This window comes from Engystomops pustulosus, chromosome 6, assembly GCF_040894005.1.
Source record: "Engystomops pustulosus chromosome 6, aEngPut4.maternal, whole genome shotgun sequence".
Classification (NCBI taxonomy): Eukaryota; Metazoa; Chordata; class Amphibia; order Anura; family Leptodactylidae; genus Engystomops; species Engystomops pustulosus.
This window is the reverse complement of record NC_092416.1, coordinates 82,820,573-82,839,060: the sequence shown is the minus strand read 5'-3', so window position 1 is coordinate 82,839,060 and position 18,488 is coordinate 82,820,573. Positions and strand designations below refer to the sequence as shown.

Sequence of the window (18,488 nt, the reverse complement as noted above, 5' to 3'; positions counted from 1 at the left end):
CACAGTAAGAATCTGTTCATCTGACACACTGTCAGTGCCGGGGCCCACCGGAGGTTTCTCCGGTAATCCGGTGGGCCAGTCCGACGCTGCTTACTGTAGTGCGCTTCCAGCTATCACCAGTGCTCCTGTGGCCTGCATTAGATGGCACCTCAGCTGAGACATGCACCAGTCTACAAGGGACCGAGGACTGCGTGAGAGTTGCACCACGTGATGCAGCACACCATCCATGCTGGCAAATCACATCCTGGCTGGTGCTATTGAAGCACAGACACACAATACTGTGCTACACTGCTGCTGTTCTTTATAACAATATCCTCTTTTAGTGACCGTCACCCAGGGTGGGTTCTAGACAAAGTGGGGCCCTGGGCAAAACTAAAAGTGGGGCCCCAAAATAAAACTATTTTATGACCAGTCACAGTCAGTAAGAGGCTCCCTTTAGTATGGTAAAAAAAAATCTGTAAAATGGGAGAATTTTATAGGAGATAGATAATAGGGAGATTGATGGGCAGCATGGTGCCCCAGTGGTTAGCACTACAGCCTTGCAGCGCTGGTCAGCATCTGCAAAGAGTGTGTATCTTTGTAATCTGTGTGCGCTATATGAATAAAGGAATTATTAACTATAATTATTATGATAGAAGATAAATATGAAAGATGATAGAGATTTCTAGATGCAGGACTATAAAGTAGATTATATACATTTGATAGATAGAGAAAAGGCGAGATATATAAATGGTCAGATTATAGGACATGGATAACTAGACACATAGATATATAGACAGAAGATAGATGATAAGCATCTTCACCGGGAATTCAACCAAGGGGTATTAGCCCTTTCACTGCCAGGCATTTCGGTATATTTTGTTGCATTATTGGCCAGAGCAATTTTTACAATTTTGACGTTTACAAATAAAATCTAAATTACAGCAAGAAGAATTAAAGTAAACCGCAGCAAACCACATATTTTCTGAAAGCAGACACTTGCCCCATTTTCAAAATTGCATTAAAGAGTTTATAGACATAGGTGCCTTCATGCTATTTTGATTCAAAAACAAACATTTTATAAAAAAAAAAAAAACTTAAAATATGACTTTGATGTCAAAAAATGTGCTCTAAACAGAAAATATTTACCTTCATATCTCCTAAATGTAATAGATGGACATGTGTAGAGTTCACAAATGCCTCATATTGATATGTTCACATGAATAAATCATCATAATATCAATAAATAATGAAATAAGTAAATATCTGCATTTAGAAATTTAAAGACAGTCACAACCTGCAAAATATATCAATAAAACAGATTAAAAAGTAAAAGGCACTTGTAAAAGCTATATATTTTTGAAAGAGGACAACCAGGCGATGCATTTGGCAACTAACGTTTGACCACCCTCATGTAACTTTGTGACAAACACAAATTATTAAACAAAAAGTGCATTGAAAATGCCTTGATAATGTAGGTTTTTACATAAAACTCACATCAAAGTGGAGCAGATTTATATATACCACAATACACAACATCAAGAATTTATACTCCCTAAAATGCTAAAACAAAAACCGTGACATATTTGGTTGCTATCCACAAATGTATTTAAAAATATATAGCGCACAAAATAAAAAGCTCCTAATCTGTCAAAATCTTATTTTTCCAGAAATCACCATATAAATAAGAATAATTTTCAAATTCATACACAAAACCACCTTCATGAAACTTTGCAGCAAATGGCAAAACAATGCAAAAATTGCATGAAAATTTAAAATTTCCTCTAAAATATGTATAAATCCAGATACTTATATAAAGAAAACATACTTTCCTAAAACAAGATGTGAGGAGATCATACAGACCCCACATGTGTATATTCACCAAAATATGCAGCAAAGGGAATGTTAAATCCACAGGGGACACCAAACTATTTTTGCAGAAAATTGCACAGAGCTTCACACAGAAGTATCATTATATGCTCCTTACACAATGGTAACCCAAATAACTATATATCCATAAACCAAGCTAATCAGATAATAAAAGTCACCTTTAGATGTGCACCATTGTATTAGCCGCACAATAACAGAACCCTCCGCGCTTCATCAGAATTTGAGTGAGAACGTCATAACACAGGTGTAAATAATGGAGGATGGTGTGAAATAAAAACTTTATTCCACAACATGTGTGTGTTTTTGGTGTTACATATAACTTTATGGACATGTTCTGGGTTGCGGTGTTAACATTTAGCCACATTAGGTGAAGAGGATCGATTGTTCATGGTATCACTCAATTTTCGCAAAAAAACTATCACGAAATAAAAGGCAATAAGAGAGAAAGTGTGTTCTTACATAGTTCTGGATAGGAGAGGGATTAAAAACATGAATATTAGTTGATATTATTCCTGAGTCTCAGGATAAATGCCGTCGGGAGTGATTTTTATATATAAAAATGGCACCTGATATTCTCACTTTAAACCTGAATATCTCTGGATCCATAGCACCTAGAAACAAAATTCTAGATTCATCTGAAAGAAGAGATTCTCCCCTTTGTCTACCCCGACCCTGTCACCTATACAAGATACCACTACACGTTGTATACCACACAGGGATGTGTTATAAAATCAGGGGAGACCCCTCCTGTGTTTCCCATCACCTACAGGGATCTACTCGGCACTAGTCACTTGACAATAACAAATTATATCAAGTGGGCATTACTTGGATATAAAGTTTTTTGTTTTATTTTAATAAAATTTATTAATAAAGTTTTGTTTTAAAGCACTCAGTGTCTTCCACACTCATAGTGAGGCCAGTGACATAGGTGCCGTTTTTGAACGCGTTGAAAAAACCCATGCGTTTGTTTAATGTTCAATTGAGCATTGCGTTTCGAAAACACAAACGCGAGTCTCTTGGAATTTATAAAAACGCAGTGACTCAGTCTTTGCATAGATTTCTTTTCCTCACTGCTATTTGTGCCTGTGATCGCATGTGTTTCTAAATGCAGACCACAAAAAACTGTCGAGAAAACACCAAGAAACTGAATCAAGAATCCAACCTGAAAACCTAAGAAGCAAAACTGAATCAAAAGCGCAATGTAAAAATGCCACAGAAACCTGTGTGTCCCCGACCTCAATATAATTTGTCTGTTCGATGGTGCACACCTATGGGTGCTGATACTTAGCAGGATTAACCCTATCCTGCACAACAATCTGAATGATCTGAAGCATGAATGATAATTTGCTGGGTGCTAACTACCCTGCCTTAAAGGGATAATGATTGGGAGCTATAATTCATATATGTCCTTGTTAAAGAGCCATTTCTTTTTGTTAGGATGAGATCATATAATCTGACAGGAGTAGGTAGGTTTGATTTAGCTTTCACTCTGCACAGAACATTGTACAATAACGTGAGAAGCTTAATCTGATTACATAAAAAAATAAACTGTTTCCTTGTTTAATTACCTCAGAAAGGTTTTACTAAGATTATGTCTCCTTGACCTTATGTATAATCAGATGTATATACTAGACTTTTAAAGCAAAAATTATACATTATGTTGTGAGATTGTGGTTGTTTTATTAACAGGGTTACCTTGTACCACTTGATAAACAAGCCCGAAGAAATCAGCGGTATTACATTTCAGCAATGTGCGTGTGGTTATTTGTAAAACAGAAACCAGCATTCAGAAACACAAACACCCTGTGCACTACCATCTCCAATATGATGTAAGCTATTGCATCTTGTATCAGGCCATCATAACTTGAGTAAAACCTCAGTCAGAAGTTGGGATCGGTTCACCCTCCCCCCTAATCAGTAACACCCTCAATGATTGATGGCATTGATTGTGGGTGTTATCACTTGCATACCGTGGTGGGCATGCATGGCGCCATCTTCAATGTAATTTTTTTTTATGTCACATGGATGAGGTCAAGATCACTGCAAAAATGCCATGCTCCACCTAGAAGTACATTCCTGTGTGTAAAGGATAATAACTGTAATCAGTGCCAAAGAGTGGTTGAGCGGACCAATTTAAAGGGTTAACACACTTTTTCAGTGTTTGGATTTGGGGCCGTGAAAGGCCGAAGCCTCCAGATCTAAATAATGATGGGTCCGCTTATCACTTTTCATTAACCTTCAACGGTTTATCGTTTTCTAAACATTAAAGCCATAAACTTAAATGTACTTGCGTCTGAATCAATTCCAAATGTCAGAAGATGGCAAAATGAAGACATTTTTTTCCTACACAAGGTTATAATTATAAAAAAACTTAATAAAAGCTACTGTATATACATCAAGTAAAAGAAGAAAAACCATTTTGTGCCAAAGTCCTTTTTTTATTAATAGAGGTGAAGTACAGGGAACGTGGAGGGCCTGGCCACTGGCCGTTTCGCACTTCCTAGCGCTTTCTCAAGCTGTTGAGGGCATCTGTCCACATCGCTTTGTAAGGTCTTTTACATTGGGAAGACTATACATAAACTATACATGCGCTTTACAATTCAATTAGTTCAGGAAATGGATGCCCCCGACTTATTGAACATATCAGAAAGTGTCATGATGGAAATCCTGATGTGTTAAGGTTCGCAGGCATCGATCAAGTTAAAATTGACCCTTTATGACAGCAGGAGAGCAAACATATTATTAGATTTGATGCCATGGGTGCCCTAGGGATGAATGACAGAAATGATCATAGTGTATTTTATTGATTTTCTAGCACCCGTAAATTGACTGATATAGGGAGATGCCATTATTAGAGAAGAGTATGCTGTCTTATTTGTGCTTTAAATAAAATTATAATAGTGCTTAAGAATTCATACATGCAATGTTCCCTTGCATATGCAATAATGTAGATATTCTGTGGAAAGCGGGAACGCAGCCTGACAAGGTAACGTCTGTGCCAGTTTGAAAGGACTGAGCTGAGGGCCAAGATCCCACTATCACATCAAAGAGTGCACTCTTTTTACACTGACAACAGATGATTCCATAGATTATGACAGAACCTGTTCTGTTAAACGCGGATACATGTGGAAACCCCCCAAAAGAGTGGAATGGGTGTCGGCAGTAATTTGCATTGACGTCACTGATCATTTTCCTCTTCTTTTCATCCGTCAATGTCGGCTTTTTGTCAATAATCCATCAGTATTTCTAAAGCCAAAAACAAACAGGAGTTGATCCAAAACAGAGCTGACCAGTAAATGGGATATTTGCATGTCCTCGTTGTTCTGTATCCACACCCGCTTTTGGCTATCAATCCTGAAGCTTTTCATTCCTTCTGACAGATGAATTGAAGGGGAAAACGAAACATAGTGGCAATGTCAGAGTGGTGGAGGGTGAAACAGCATTATGGAAATCACAGGGTGTTCCAGGGAGACAGCAGTCAGTAGGCAGCAGCATAAGTATGCCGCAGAGTGGCACAATGACAAATTATGGAGGTGGCAGCAACATCGTAGGCCACAGAGTGGCACAATGACAGAGCGTGGAGGTGGCGGCAGCAGCATGAGGTCAGAGTGGCACAATGACAAATTCTGGAGGTGGCAGCAACATGGTAGGCCACAGAGTGGCACAATGACAAAGTGTGGAGGTGGTGGCAGCAGCAGGAGGTAAGAGAGTGGCACAATCACAGTGTGTAGGTGGGCGGCAGCAGTAACAGCAGCATGAGGCTAGAGAGTGGCACAATGACAAATTCTGGTGGTGCCATCAACATGGTAGGCCACAGTGTGGCACAATGACAGAGTGTGGAGATGCCAGCAGCAGCAGGAGGTCAGAAAGTGGCACAATTACAGAGTGTGGAGGTGGGTGACAATTCCAGTCCCTGGTAAAAATGGTGGGAGGCAAATGGAGCAACTGGCAGCAGTTGTGTGGCATCAGGCGGGTGGCAGCATCAGAATAGTGGCTGAGGCAGGTAGTTAGAATCCAGACTCATTTCTCAATGTTTGGGGGAGGCTGATCTAATCATCGGTGTGTTGAAATCCTGGCCAATCAACGCCTGATTCATCTTGAGAAAGGTCAGTCTCTCCACATTACAGAAGGACAAGCGGGTTCTCCTTGGGGTAACGATGGCCCCCGCTGCACTGAACACCTGCTCTGATGCCACACTACTGGCCAGGCAGGACAGCTTCTCTACTGCAAACCCCGCAAGTTGCGGCCACGCATCAAGTTTGGCTGCCCAGTAGTCCAGGGGATCCTCTACCTTGGGTGGTAGAGTGCTGTCCAAGTAGGCCAGGGCCGGCTCCATGTCCTGCTGCTGGTGGCGGCCACCCTGCTCACTAGGCGGGTGAAGGAAGCTGCTCATTAAGGACTCCAGACTTAAGCTGCTGTTGATGGAGCTGCTACTGCTCCTACCCTCCCCATCTCCCAACAGCAGCCATAGCAGTAGTACGTGAGCGATGACTGCCAGGAATCCTCTGGTCAGACCTGACAGAGGGTGGACAATGGCGCACATAGGCAGTGGCCAACTGTCTGCACAGTATTTCTCTATAGTACGCCAGTTGTTCCTCCTCTCGGCAGCTGGAAAAAAGGTACCGGTTTTGGACCGGTAGCGAGGATCCAGGATGGAGAGCCAAAAGTCTTCCCTATGCCGGATGTTGAGTATTCGGCTGTCACTAGTTAGGCAAAGCAGCATGCTGCAGGCCATCTGCGCAAGCGACTCTGAGGGACTCCCGGCCTCCATCTCCACTGTATACTGCCACAGTGCTTCTGGTGCATCTACCTAGTCTTCTACCTCCTCCGGATGCTCCTGCTCCTCCTCTCCTGTCACCTGAGTAGAAAACCCACTAATTGCACCAGACTCTGCTTGTGCTCCAATGTCCTCCTCCAGTTCAGCCCTCACCGGACTCATGTGGCCATGAGACTTAGTCGCCACTTCTCCAGTGCCCTGACCAGACAGATTTAGCAGCATCTTTGCCAGGACATGAAGCAGTGGAATGACGTGGTAGTCCTGGCGACTGACGTGGCCTCTTAAAAGGGCCTGAGCAAACGGCAGGTATCACGCATGAGCTCAAAGTTACACAGGGGAGTACTCCTGTCCGCTTGCATCATCAAAAAATTATTAATGGATTTTCTCTGTTCATACAGGCAGTCTAACATATGGAGGCTGGAATTCCAACAGGTGGAAACATCACTTATCAGCCTATGTTGGGAGAGGCTGTTCTGCCACTGCAACTCGAGGAGGGTGTGTTTGGCTTTGTAAGAATGGATGAAGTGCATGCACAGTTTCCTAGCCATTTTTAGAATGTCTTGCAGATAGGTGGAAGACTTCAGGAACCTTTTGATAACCAGATTGAACACATGCGCCATGCAGGGCGCATGGACCATTCCTCCTTGGTGCAGCGTGGACAACATGTTCCTCTCATTTTTCTGTTACCATGGTACGATTTGCAGTTGTCGTGGAGAAAGCCACGCATTGATTTCTTCTTATATGATGCGGATCAGTTCATCCCCTGTGTGACTTTGTTCTCCCAGGCAAGCCAGGACTGCGTGACACCGCTGTGCCCTGCACATGTGGCATGATAGTGCAGCACTTAGACTTAGAAGGAGGAGGCGGATATTGGCGTAGGAGCAGCAGTTTGGCAACGTGGAGGAGAAAGCGGTGACTCCTGTTCCTGTAAAGGACATGTACTGGCCCTGACCGTAGTTACAGCTCCACGCGTCCTTACTGCCAGGCACCTTGGAAGAAGCTGATAAGCTCAAGGAAAGGAAACAGAGGGACTGCAGTACCAACAACTTAGGATGGCTGGATGCATACAGTTGTCTCTTTGTAATCGCCTCGTTCAACAGCTGCTGGCACCATGCGTAGCGAGGAGCAGAAGCTCAAGGAGATGATGTCAAAGACAAACAGCTCCTTTCGGCACAGGTGCTGGAGCCTTGACTGGCTGAAATGGAAAGTGTGCCACTAGGTGCTGCTGTTGCTGCGTTGGCAGGATGGACCACCACATCTGAGACACGTTTCTCCCAGGCCTTTGGATGGTGACACTGCATGAGTTGACGCAGGGCCATGGTGCCAACGTTAGCTCCCTGTCCATGCTTCACTTTCGGCCCGCAGATTCTACATGTACACATGCTCGGCTCCTCTGGTGCCTTAACAAAAAACTACCACACCGCCGAGTTGGTTATTTTACCGCCAACACTGCACTGAGTGACTAATACGTTGCTGCCTCGTCCTCGCATTGCTGCCTAATGGCCACAGTAGCAACTTGCTGCCTGCTTCTTTGCCTGACGCGCAAGCTGACTCTCTCTTCTCCCGACGATGATGAAGCCCTTGCTTCACCCAGCTCCCAAGTGTGATCAGCTACAGCATCATTGATTTCTGTTTCCCTGTCACTGCTATTCTCCTCAACAGTCTCAGTGTGCAGTCTGACTACTTGCAAGTGCAACATAACCTCCTGTGCCACTCTCCACATATCTACTTTCCCGCTTTCTGCACTAAGCAACGGATGTCTACCCCAACTCTTTACTGCCAAGCAGCTAACTGATCTCATCCTCGCTGTATAGTGGCGCTGAGCCCAGACCACCTAGTAGGCTGGTTGAAGACAGGTGAGGGCCCCTGACCTACTCCTGGCCCATGCCAACTAAAGATTGTATCTGACGAACCCACAGACTCTTGGCTGGGGTTGTCAGATGTCATTTGGGAGGAAGTGGATGACCTAGTCAACCAATCGAGAAACTTTGGGTTGTTCATCAACACACTGCTGCTAGATGACTCCGGCAGTTCTGGCCTCACAAAGCCCCCTTACTGTGCTGCGACCTGTGCCTGCTCCACCTGCCACTTCTCTGCCTGACATATTGGTTAATCAACCAAGTTGATTTGACATGGGTTTCTTGATATCTACTTTAGCAACAAAAAAGAATAGAAACTTGGGGAATACAGCACCCCAAAAACTGACACCCTGGACTTTGAGAAAAAAATCACTTCACCAATTATGTGGATTTGACACGGATTTTTGATATGTGATCAAGGGTGTTCCTTACTTCTTCCCAGAGTTCTCTGCCCCGCGTAACACTTTGTGCTCATGGCCATTTTGCTAATAAAGAAGAAAAGGGGTACGGATCGCAGATACACCCGTGCCCTCCTGTGTGGCCCGGTGTTCTTGTTCCCTCGGCCAATCTTAAATCTCCAGGCTGTGGTCCCGTCCAGGCTGCCCGCCTCTTTTCTCTAGGCAGTGGGCCCACCGGCTCATCCTGTCTTAAAGGGCCAGCGTCCTTCCGATTGGCGCTGGCTAATCCAGCATTTCCAGGATTTCTCTGTGTCTGTACTCCAGTGTTCCTCTGTGTTCCCTGTATTCCCGTGGTGGTCCTGTATCCCAGTGGTCTTCCTGAGGTCCTGCCGTCCTGAGGTCTTGTCCAGCTCCGGTGGTCCATCTGTGTGGTTCCCGTTTCCTTGTCGCACCTGTGGAAAGACCTGGTGGCACCCCGCAGCAGCAAGACCATCCCGCTTTGCAGCGGGCTCTAGCGAAGACCAGGGGCCACTTAGACTCTGGTCCCGGATTGTGGCTAGTACCATTATCCCCCGACTCTTCCCATAGAGAATTTTCCCTACACTTATCCCCACAAGTGTGACATGGAGTCATAGTTCAGGAAATGGAGGTGTCAGAGGTTTGGCTGACCGATTCAACAGGTCTGATTGTAAACATCAGGACTGGTGGTGGTGGCTCCAGAAGACTTATCATTGCATAAATAAATACACATCTTGCGGAAATCTAATTGATACTTCAATAAATACATCCAAGCACTTACACCCTTATTTTGTACATATTTTAGTGGACTAGTAATGAATGAACCACACTAATTGTATTATGGGAACAGAAAACAGATACACCTGAGTCATCTGATGACCAATGCATTCAACGTCACTAAGATTGGTCGGTTATCATTTACTGAAAACTGTTGCCCTAGAATGATATTTATTGTGGAACTAATTATCATCTCTCTGACAAGTATGAGGAACAGCCTATATAAACAAGAAGGTAACCGCTTAAATACTGCAATACATAGGAAGGAAATATGCAAATAATTAGTCCTGACTTGGATAAGGAAAACTTTGCCACATGTACTCCCGCCCAGTTATAACATAGTGCCTACCCTGAATATACACCGCTCAAAAAAAAAAAAAAAAAAAAAAAAAAAAAAAAAAAAAAAAAAATAGGAAACACTCACACGACACAGCATAGATGTGAATGAATGAGATTTTCTCATTGAATACTTTGTTCTGTACAAAGTTGAATGTGCTGACAAAAAAATCACAAAATGATCATGAATGGAAATTAAATTTATTAACCAATGGAGGCCTGGATTTGGAGTCACCTACAAAATTAAAGTGGAAAAAACACATTGCAGACTTATCCAACTTTGATGTGTGTGACCTCCACATGCCTGTATGACCTCCCTACAATGCCTCGGCAACCCACACAAGTGGCTCAGGTAGTGCAACTCATCCAGGATGGCACATCAATGCGAGCAGTGGCCAGAAGGTTTGCTGTGGATACAACAGGAAAGCTGGATACAATTTCAAATGCAGTGCGATTAAAAAAAAGTTGTACTATGTTCCTGCTCACTCTGCAGCTTTAATCGAACATCCCCATTATTCTTTTGGTCAGTACAACCACAAAACAAAACAGTTTTTTTAATGCTCTTAAAAAAAAAAAAAATTATCACAGAAAATATAATGTGTCCACAACTTTTTGATCAATTTTTATTTGTTTATATGTGACAAAATATTAAAATTGTCGGACACATTCTACACTTATGGCATTCACATGGGATAGTGTTTGAACAGGCATTTTTGTACATGGGATACCCAGACTGGATAATTATATTCATTTATATAGGTATTCTAAGGATAGGGAGAGAATTCTAATTTTCCCTTTTTTTGTTTTTTATATTTTTGTCAGGCTGATCACCTGGGTACTTGAGAAGCTGTCACGATAGATCAGCACCTCGATGATTGGTATGATGACCATACAAGAGCAGGGATGTTTTTAGCTTCAAGGAATTGTATCAAGATCCTTGCAACATGCAGCAGTGCATATTTATATTTATGCGTGTGAGATTCAAGTAAATGGGCATCGTCACGGCATCTCTGTACATTAAAAATGCCATCAATAAAATGTTCCTATGTTTGATGTTCATAACATATGCCTACCCACAATAACCTCACGAACACCATGAACCACTAGATTGACAATGTTGAGATCAGTAAACTGCTAACCTACTCATTGCCATACATGTAGTCTGCCATGTACCCTGAACAGTGAAAACTGGCATTCAACCATGAAGATATCACATGCCAGACGCCACTAAATATCAACATTTTCCCACTCAAGTTGGTTCCGATGATGAGCTGCGCGGAGACAGAGACCCCATTGATGGCGCTGAGCATGCAGATGAGCAGATCTCTGGTTGGATATTCTCATATGATCTTTGCAGCCCTTGGCTGGTGTGGTCACATCTGATTTGTAGTTGTGAGGGCAGTTGTATGTACTGCCAAATTCTCTGAAACAATTCAAGGACAACAGCTCAAATGGAAATTGTTGCAGTCTACCTGCTAATTGAATGCTCACCTGCAGCATCGTGCTCTGTGACCTTTTATTGCAGACAGCTTAAGGCATGCTTATGTCACACCAATGTAGTGGATGATATATCTCAAAAAAGGAGAAGAGCTTACTAGCCCACATTGAGGCCTCCGGTGTTTGGTGTCTATGCAAGGACTCCCTGTCTGAACTGCAATTCTGGCCCTGCTATACGGCCAGCAGACAGGATATGATCTTCACAGGGGTTCATTTACATGAACCAAATGCATTCAAGCAAGGGGCCTTGGGCAAATTTTTGAGCGCTGCTTCCTCTGAGCGGAAGTACCTGCCTTTCCACTCTCTATGAGCGCCTTAGAACCACATTTTTCATGCGTATATACCTTGCAATCTGTGCCTGATGAAGGTCTGATGTATATAGAGCTAAACATTGTATGTATTATTTGGATTGCCGTTCTACATTCACTTGAATATGAAAATTGGCCTATTAAGGAGTGCCATGTTTCTCTGATATCAGACAAATTTATGAACAAAAGGCATAAGTCATAGAAAAAGTGTTGGATAACAATAAACCAGCTGTAGCTACATTCCATAGTGGTTCTTCCAAGAATATGGCGCAGATTAGTGACTGTAGCATCACCTTCATAAGGAATAGGTGAAGTGCTGACCCCTACTACAATTGATGAACAAGAGGGACTAATATGGGGGGCCAGGAAAGTTCTTTCTTATCAAGTTGCTAGTCTGACTTCTTGTTTATGCGTAATACAAAAAGGTAACAAGCTGCAGGTATGCAAGCAGGAATACAGCGGTGAAAATCAAGCACTCACATGCACCAAGAAGAACCAGGTGAACTCCGGCGGACCTCAGCAAAGCGACACCTGGTGGACATCGGGCGCATGACCTTAGTGAATCGCCGGAAGATCGGAATCCACGTTGGTGAACACGTCGCTGGATCGTGACAGGACCGGTTAAGTAAATCTGCCCCATTGTGTAGAAGGCTCTCCATCCACCTCAATGACATCCTTTTTATGGCTCTGTATAAAATGGAGCTGTAATACAAGCTTTAAGGGGTCTGTTCAAGATTAGAAAATAATACCAAGAGAAGAAAATCACGATTTACCCTTCCTTGGTTGTTGCAGTTCAGGAACAGAATTAATAAGACAAAACCAGGACATTTTAACATATATAGTTTTTAATTCTTTTCATGTGCTTCACCCCATCAGTGCGACAAGCGCATGCAATGCATCCGATCAATGTACTGCACACCCGTGTAGAACCTGAGGGATAGGAGATTGCAGTTGTATCTGCTGTAACAAATACATTATATATATTTCTCTGGAAAAAAAAACAAACAAAAACTCATGCATATTGCACATTTGAACACTATGTATATAAAATAATTTTCCGTATATACAAATACAAGTCATTTTATTTGCAGTTTGCCTGTTTTGTTTAGTCATTGAACTGGCATGGCACAGTATTAAACCAGAAGAAAAACAGAAGCAGTGACCACATTTGTAGGTCCTACCTTGGCATAGAGAAGGCAGAGTTGGCAGTAATACTCAAAGGTTGTGGAAAAGAGCAGCAGATGGCAACATGCAGCTTCCAGGGAACGACTGAATAACCTGAGCATCTAATGGAACATCCATGTAGAATAAATTAGCAGATCTAGATTTAGCATGCAGCACAGTCATAGACCACATTCATTTTATTACCTGCATGACTTTAGGCCTACTTGAAGTGAATAGCTATAGATGCCTTGTATCTACTATACCTGCATATTTCTTTAGCCCTTGTTTTTGGGTATATTGGGCATACATGTATTAAAGCCAACGTCTACCCATTATATACGGCACAGAATCTGCATTGTTCCCAAGAAGGGTATCAGCTGGGTAGTCACTTATGAACAATAGAGAGCAGAAGTAGAATCAGTGCTTTACTTCACAAAAAAAATTGGGGATGAAACTGGGTAACATGAAGCTTGTACACACAGACTTAAAGGGGTTGTCAGAGTTTTGAAAAAAAAAAAAAAAATAGGTGGCCGGGAGCGGGCTGCTTAAAACAATAAAGATGTACTTACCTTCCGGTGCCCTCCGGTATCCAGCGCTGCTGTCTCTCCGGCCCGGGCGCCATGTAAACAAACATGGCCGCCGGAGCAGCACTGCATACAGCTTCAGGCCGGCCGTGGCCGGGTGTGCCTATCCGTCCCTATACACAGCATTGTGTATGGGGGCCGGAAGGTTGTCGGCTCTGGCCGGAAGCTGAATGCAGCGCTGGATACCGGAGGGCACCGGAAGGTAAGTACATCTTTATTGTTTTAGGCAGCCCGCTCCCGGCCACATATAGTTTTTTTTTCAAAACTCAGACAACCCCTTTAAACAACACACTGCTTGGCTCATAACGTGCCAGCCCATGCCAGGGTCTTATTTTTAGCTAACATGTGAAATATGATGCATGTCACCTAAAGACGTGGCCACTTTTTTTCCCGCAGATTTCAGGAAATCCAGTTGTAAGAAACTTGTAGTTGTCTTGGCAAGCAACAGACCACAGCTAGAGCCTATAGCTGCCTATAAAGTGATGTTCCTGTATACTGGTCACCATACTTCCATGCATGTTTATCATAGAAAGATTTAGAGGTGTGAGCATCTACCACACACTGCAAGGGAACTTAAAATCTATTCATCACGTCTTCTGTTTCAACAATAGCCAGCTCTAGAACGGTAGAGCCATTAGGATCGTCACGTGACTTGGCCGTGTTTCAGATTGTGTGTGGGCAGAACAATGCTACATTATCCTGGCACTGCATAAGTGAAGAAAACTTTCTTATATACAGCCAATCTGTATATAACGTCTGCTAAAATCACAAACCTATCCGAATTACACTAATTTGACACTAAGTGCATTCACATCTACACTGAGCAGTTTAGGCATGAACTGTTTTTCAACTAAGATGTAGCAAACAGAGATCTTAGAAAACATAAGTGAATCTAGCAAAGTTCACTATTAATTGTAGAATGTATCAAAGTACAGGAATAATAATTTACATAAAACCAGCACTATATGGGAAAATGTAAGATTTTCCATGTGTATTTGTATTATATGGCTACCAGTCCTGTCCTTAGTTCCTAACTACCAATGGTAGGTCATGTTCACAAGGTACATTTTACATTGTAGCCATAGTTTAAAAAACAAGCCCCCCCCCCCCCAAAAAAAAAAAAAAAAACTACTTCTGAGAAGGGCTATGCCCTAGCACATTTCTATGCCCTGCACTGCAGCAAATACTGCTCTAATCTTTGACATGGTCTATAGTTAAAAGTTAGATGCATAGTGATAGATAGGGATTCATTTTATAATGTATTGTTTGGTATAAAACCATTATACAGTACATGCCCCACAGTTAAGATCTGCTCAACAGATCCAGACATACTCAATGCAAATACTGCAAATTCAACCTACATCAAGTCAGTGTAATACTGAACCTTCTAATAACTCATAGTTGGTGGTGTGGGGTAAAATACTTATACACTTGTGCTCGTGTTCTACAGTCCTAAAAGATTCCAGAATGCAAGAAAAACAGAGAAACAAGTGTGATTATATACTTAGAGCCAAGACAGACAGACCATGAGTGCCTAAGATGGATTGTGGACAGCTGAGGAAATAGAGATACATTTTACTATGCTTCATATACAGCACATAATACAAATGTATACAAAGCAAGGTGTGGACAGTGCCATGCCCCTCTACCATTAATGCATTAAATGAACTACTAATAGAAAACCTTACATCTTCTCCACTGAGATAGGAACTGAACACAGAAAATGTCCGTCTCTGTGCCTACTAGTATAATGTTCCCTTCACATTGGATCACTAGATGGGCAAACCCAAGATTCTACATATCTTCCTACCATTCAGGTAGCTGTAAAGCTGCTGGTACTGGTGGTATAACATGTGTCTAGAAGCCTCTTCAGCAGGTCAGAACTGAGCTTCTCATAACAATGGTAATAACGATAAAGTTGTAGAGCATCATTTATTTATAGACCAGAATTTTTCCTATACTTAAAACTAATTGTTAAACATTCTGCCTTGTTAATGGGAACTCTTATGCCTATAAACTCTGCCAGTGTTGGATGAGTGATGAAAGAGGAATTGTAGATGTACAGCACAATATTACATTCTAAGAAAAGATATTCCAGTATTTAGAGATATATACCCCTTATCTGAATGCCAGAAAAACAGAGGATGGAAGCGATATGGCGTCCCCTTATGTAAGGCCAGGAAATAACACACTGTAGATAATGCAGCATAAAGGCATAGCTAGAGCTGGAAACTTGTATTGTATACAAGTACATTCAAGAATACATGGACACGCGCAAATCTTCACAGTAAGGGGTGTGTGTTCCCTAAATGTTACAACCGCCATTTTATTTAAGGACAAAGTTACCTTATGTACGGCTGCAGACAATGAGGTAACTGTGCATAATATAAATACATGTATAGCATCAGGGGCGGTCTGGAGAGGATCCCTAGTTATTGCTGGGTGGACAGCTTGGTTATCTTCTATAGACATGTTAAAATTGCTGGAGTGGATATTGAAGGGTTATCACAGTTATGGTAAGACAGGCAAGAAGGGTCCAGTGGTTGCCCATTGTGTTGAACAGATGTTGGGTTATGACAAAAGAATGAAGGCATTTGTTAAACCAAGAGAGGTAACTTGTCCGTAGGCCAGTGCCATCACTTGGGGGCATGTGGATATACATACTAGTATGTTTTTATAGATTATACATTAAAAAAAAATGAATAAAACTATTTTATAAAGTAGGATCTTAGATTTCCTTGAAGTTCGCAGACCAGGGAGCTGTCTCTGAAAGTCTGGCTCCAGTGTGTGCAGCACAAAGTCAAACAAGGCGTCTTTCCTGTTGCCATTGCAGCCTTGTCTTCAGTATCTGCCAAATCCGGGAAGACGTTACAGACTTGTAAGACTGTGTTTGGCCCAGGCAGACTGAAGGTTTTGTGTCAGGTTGTGCAGTGCCTGCACTTTCACTTAGACAGTTTGCTGATCACTCGTATCAGAGCAGCGTTCTCGTCCTTTAGTCTTTGATTGTCTGCCTTCAAATCAGAGAGGACCTTAAAATGAGAAAAAAGTCAGGAAAATTGGATATAGTTATTTTTCTTTACAATTATATATCCAGCTTTAGCATTACTTTAGCCATCATGACTTACTTGCTGTTATTCAATAGGACCTTTTATTGCAGACCTACAGAGTTACATATCAGTCCTGTGAAAAATACAGGAGGTATCAATTTGTGTATCCATCACATGACCAGGCTGATAATCCCAGGGTCTGGACTATGAAAGGTCATACTGAATGAAAGCAGAGAGCTGGAAGAAATTGTTTTAAGATACAATGAATCATGTGACATACTAGTGGGGCATAAGCCTCTTATCGATCACTAGAAAACAAACCTATAGAAGAAAGATGTGCTTGGTGGGGTAAGTAAATAGTCTATCAGGTGGGCCTACCAAGAGCCAAAGCAAGACAGCACTCTACTGATCAGTGCTTTTTACATTATCCATAACCCCAAATAAATTTATTTCCATTTCCAAAATTACCTTTAACTCTTCTTCAAGTTCAGCTGCCTTTCGTTCCAACGCTCTTCTTTCCTATGGGAAGAGATGGTCCAATATAGGTTAGTGTAATTCTACATTTAAAAACTTCAGAAAGTTTCAGTTTAGTAACTAAAGTTTGCAGTACATTTTAAAGTGGGAAAACACCAGTGCCCCCCTCCATACTTCCGGCTTCCCAAAGTTTGCCAGGATTTCTGGTGCAGAGTGGGAAGAGGAAAGCACTGAGTCTAAGATAAAAATACATTTTTGATCTTTTTTATAACCACGTTATTCCCTCACCAAAATCTTGGACAACAGATTTAAAAAGAAATGGCCCACACAGTACGATTCACTTTATGTATCTAATTTACTGGATTGTACATGAGCAAAAGCGGTTTCTTCCGGAGTCTGAATCTCTTGGACTTATCACCATAAGAATGGGCTTGAATTTTGAGCAGACATAAAACTAAAAATACATACAAATCGCTCAAGCTCCAACAAGGCAGGCCTCTCTGCATGTCGCTCCTGTCGCTGAAAAACAGAAAATGCATAAATTATTAAAGTGTAAAACTGGTCTACATATTTTTAGTTTTGCCAAATGATTAAGCTAGCCTGTGGAAGAGATGTGGAGCAGACCGCTTATGTGCCAGTCCTAAATGTGAAATGATGTCATTGGCCATAAGATATAGTTCCCAGGGCAGACCACCACACACACCTGCATGACTCTCTCCAGCTCCAGTTTTAGCTGTGTGAGCTTGAGTTCAGCCTCTTGAAGCTGTTCTCTCAGGGACTCATTTTCAGAAAGTATATCTTCATATAACTGTGAAAGAATAGAGGACAGATTCCTAGATCAAATCAAGGAGCTCATAATTGTCTGGCCACAACACACATGGAGACTGCGGCTTAAAAACCCTCAAGTCACCTTAATTTTTAGCTGCTGCCAGAGAACACCAGCTGTTGACAAAACGGCACCCCCATACTTTTATCTGAAGCAAAGAGCAATGGGAAGCAGGAAGCACCATTAAAAGTAATGCGTCATTAAAAAAACAAACAAAAATAAAAGCGGTTTGATTATTTAGCGATTTTGGGGGGTGGCATTTATTGCTTTGAATGTTTGACTAAATATTAAAACTGTTAGTATATGAGACAACAGTGGGATATACTAAATACAGTTTCCCAATGTCTCATACACACTTCTGTCTTCTGTATGCACGGTTACAGGTAACTATACTGATCTGTCAGAACCACTGAAGCCTCCCTTGTATTAAAATCAGAACCTGCTTTCAGGAGAAAAAGAGCAATCTCCCCAATCAGGACATCATCCCAGGTCCTGTACAATGTGTTGTATGCCTTGCAAAAATTTAAAAATCTATTATTACATTTTTAGTATTT

At 42.0% G+C, this 18,488-nt stretch overlaps 1 protein-coding gene across 6 annotated transcripts in view; it reads right to left on the bottom strand.

Annotated features, from left to right (window-relative positions):
• Nucleotides 1-13,817: 13,817 nt before the first annotated feature.
• Nucleotides 13,818-18,488, bottom strand: part of PPP1R12C (protein phosphatase 1 regulatory subunit 12C) — a 51,073-nt gene continuing 46,402 nt past the window's right edge. For all 6 annotated transcript variants that reach the window (XM_072156788.1, XM_072156790.1, XM_072156791.1 and 3 more), the window contains 4 exons: nt 17,812-17,916; nt 17,577-17,627; nt 17,103-17,153; nt 13,818-16,616 (listed from right to left, as the gene is read on the bottom strand). In XM_072156788.1, the coding sequence (XP_072012889.1) occupies nt 16,530-16,616; nt 17,103-17,153; nt 17,577-17,627; nt 17,812-17,916 (294 nt within the window). In that variant the 3' untranslated portion in view covers nt 13,818-16,529. The remainder of the gene's footprint in view (nt 16,617-17,102; nt 17,154-17,576; nt 17,628-17,811; nt 17,917-18,488) is intronic.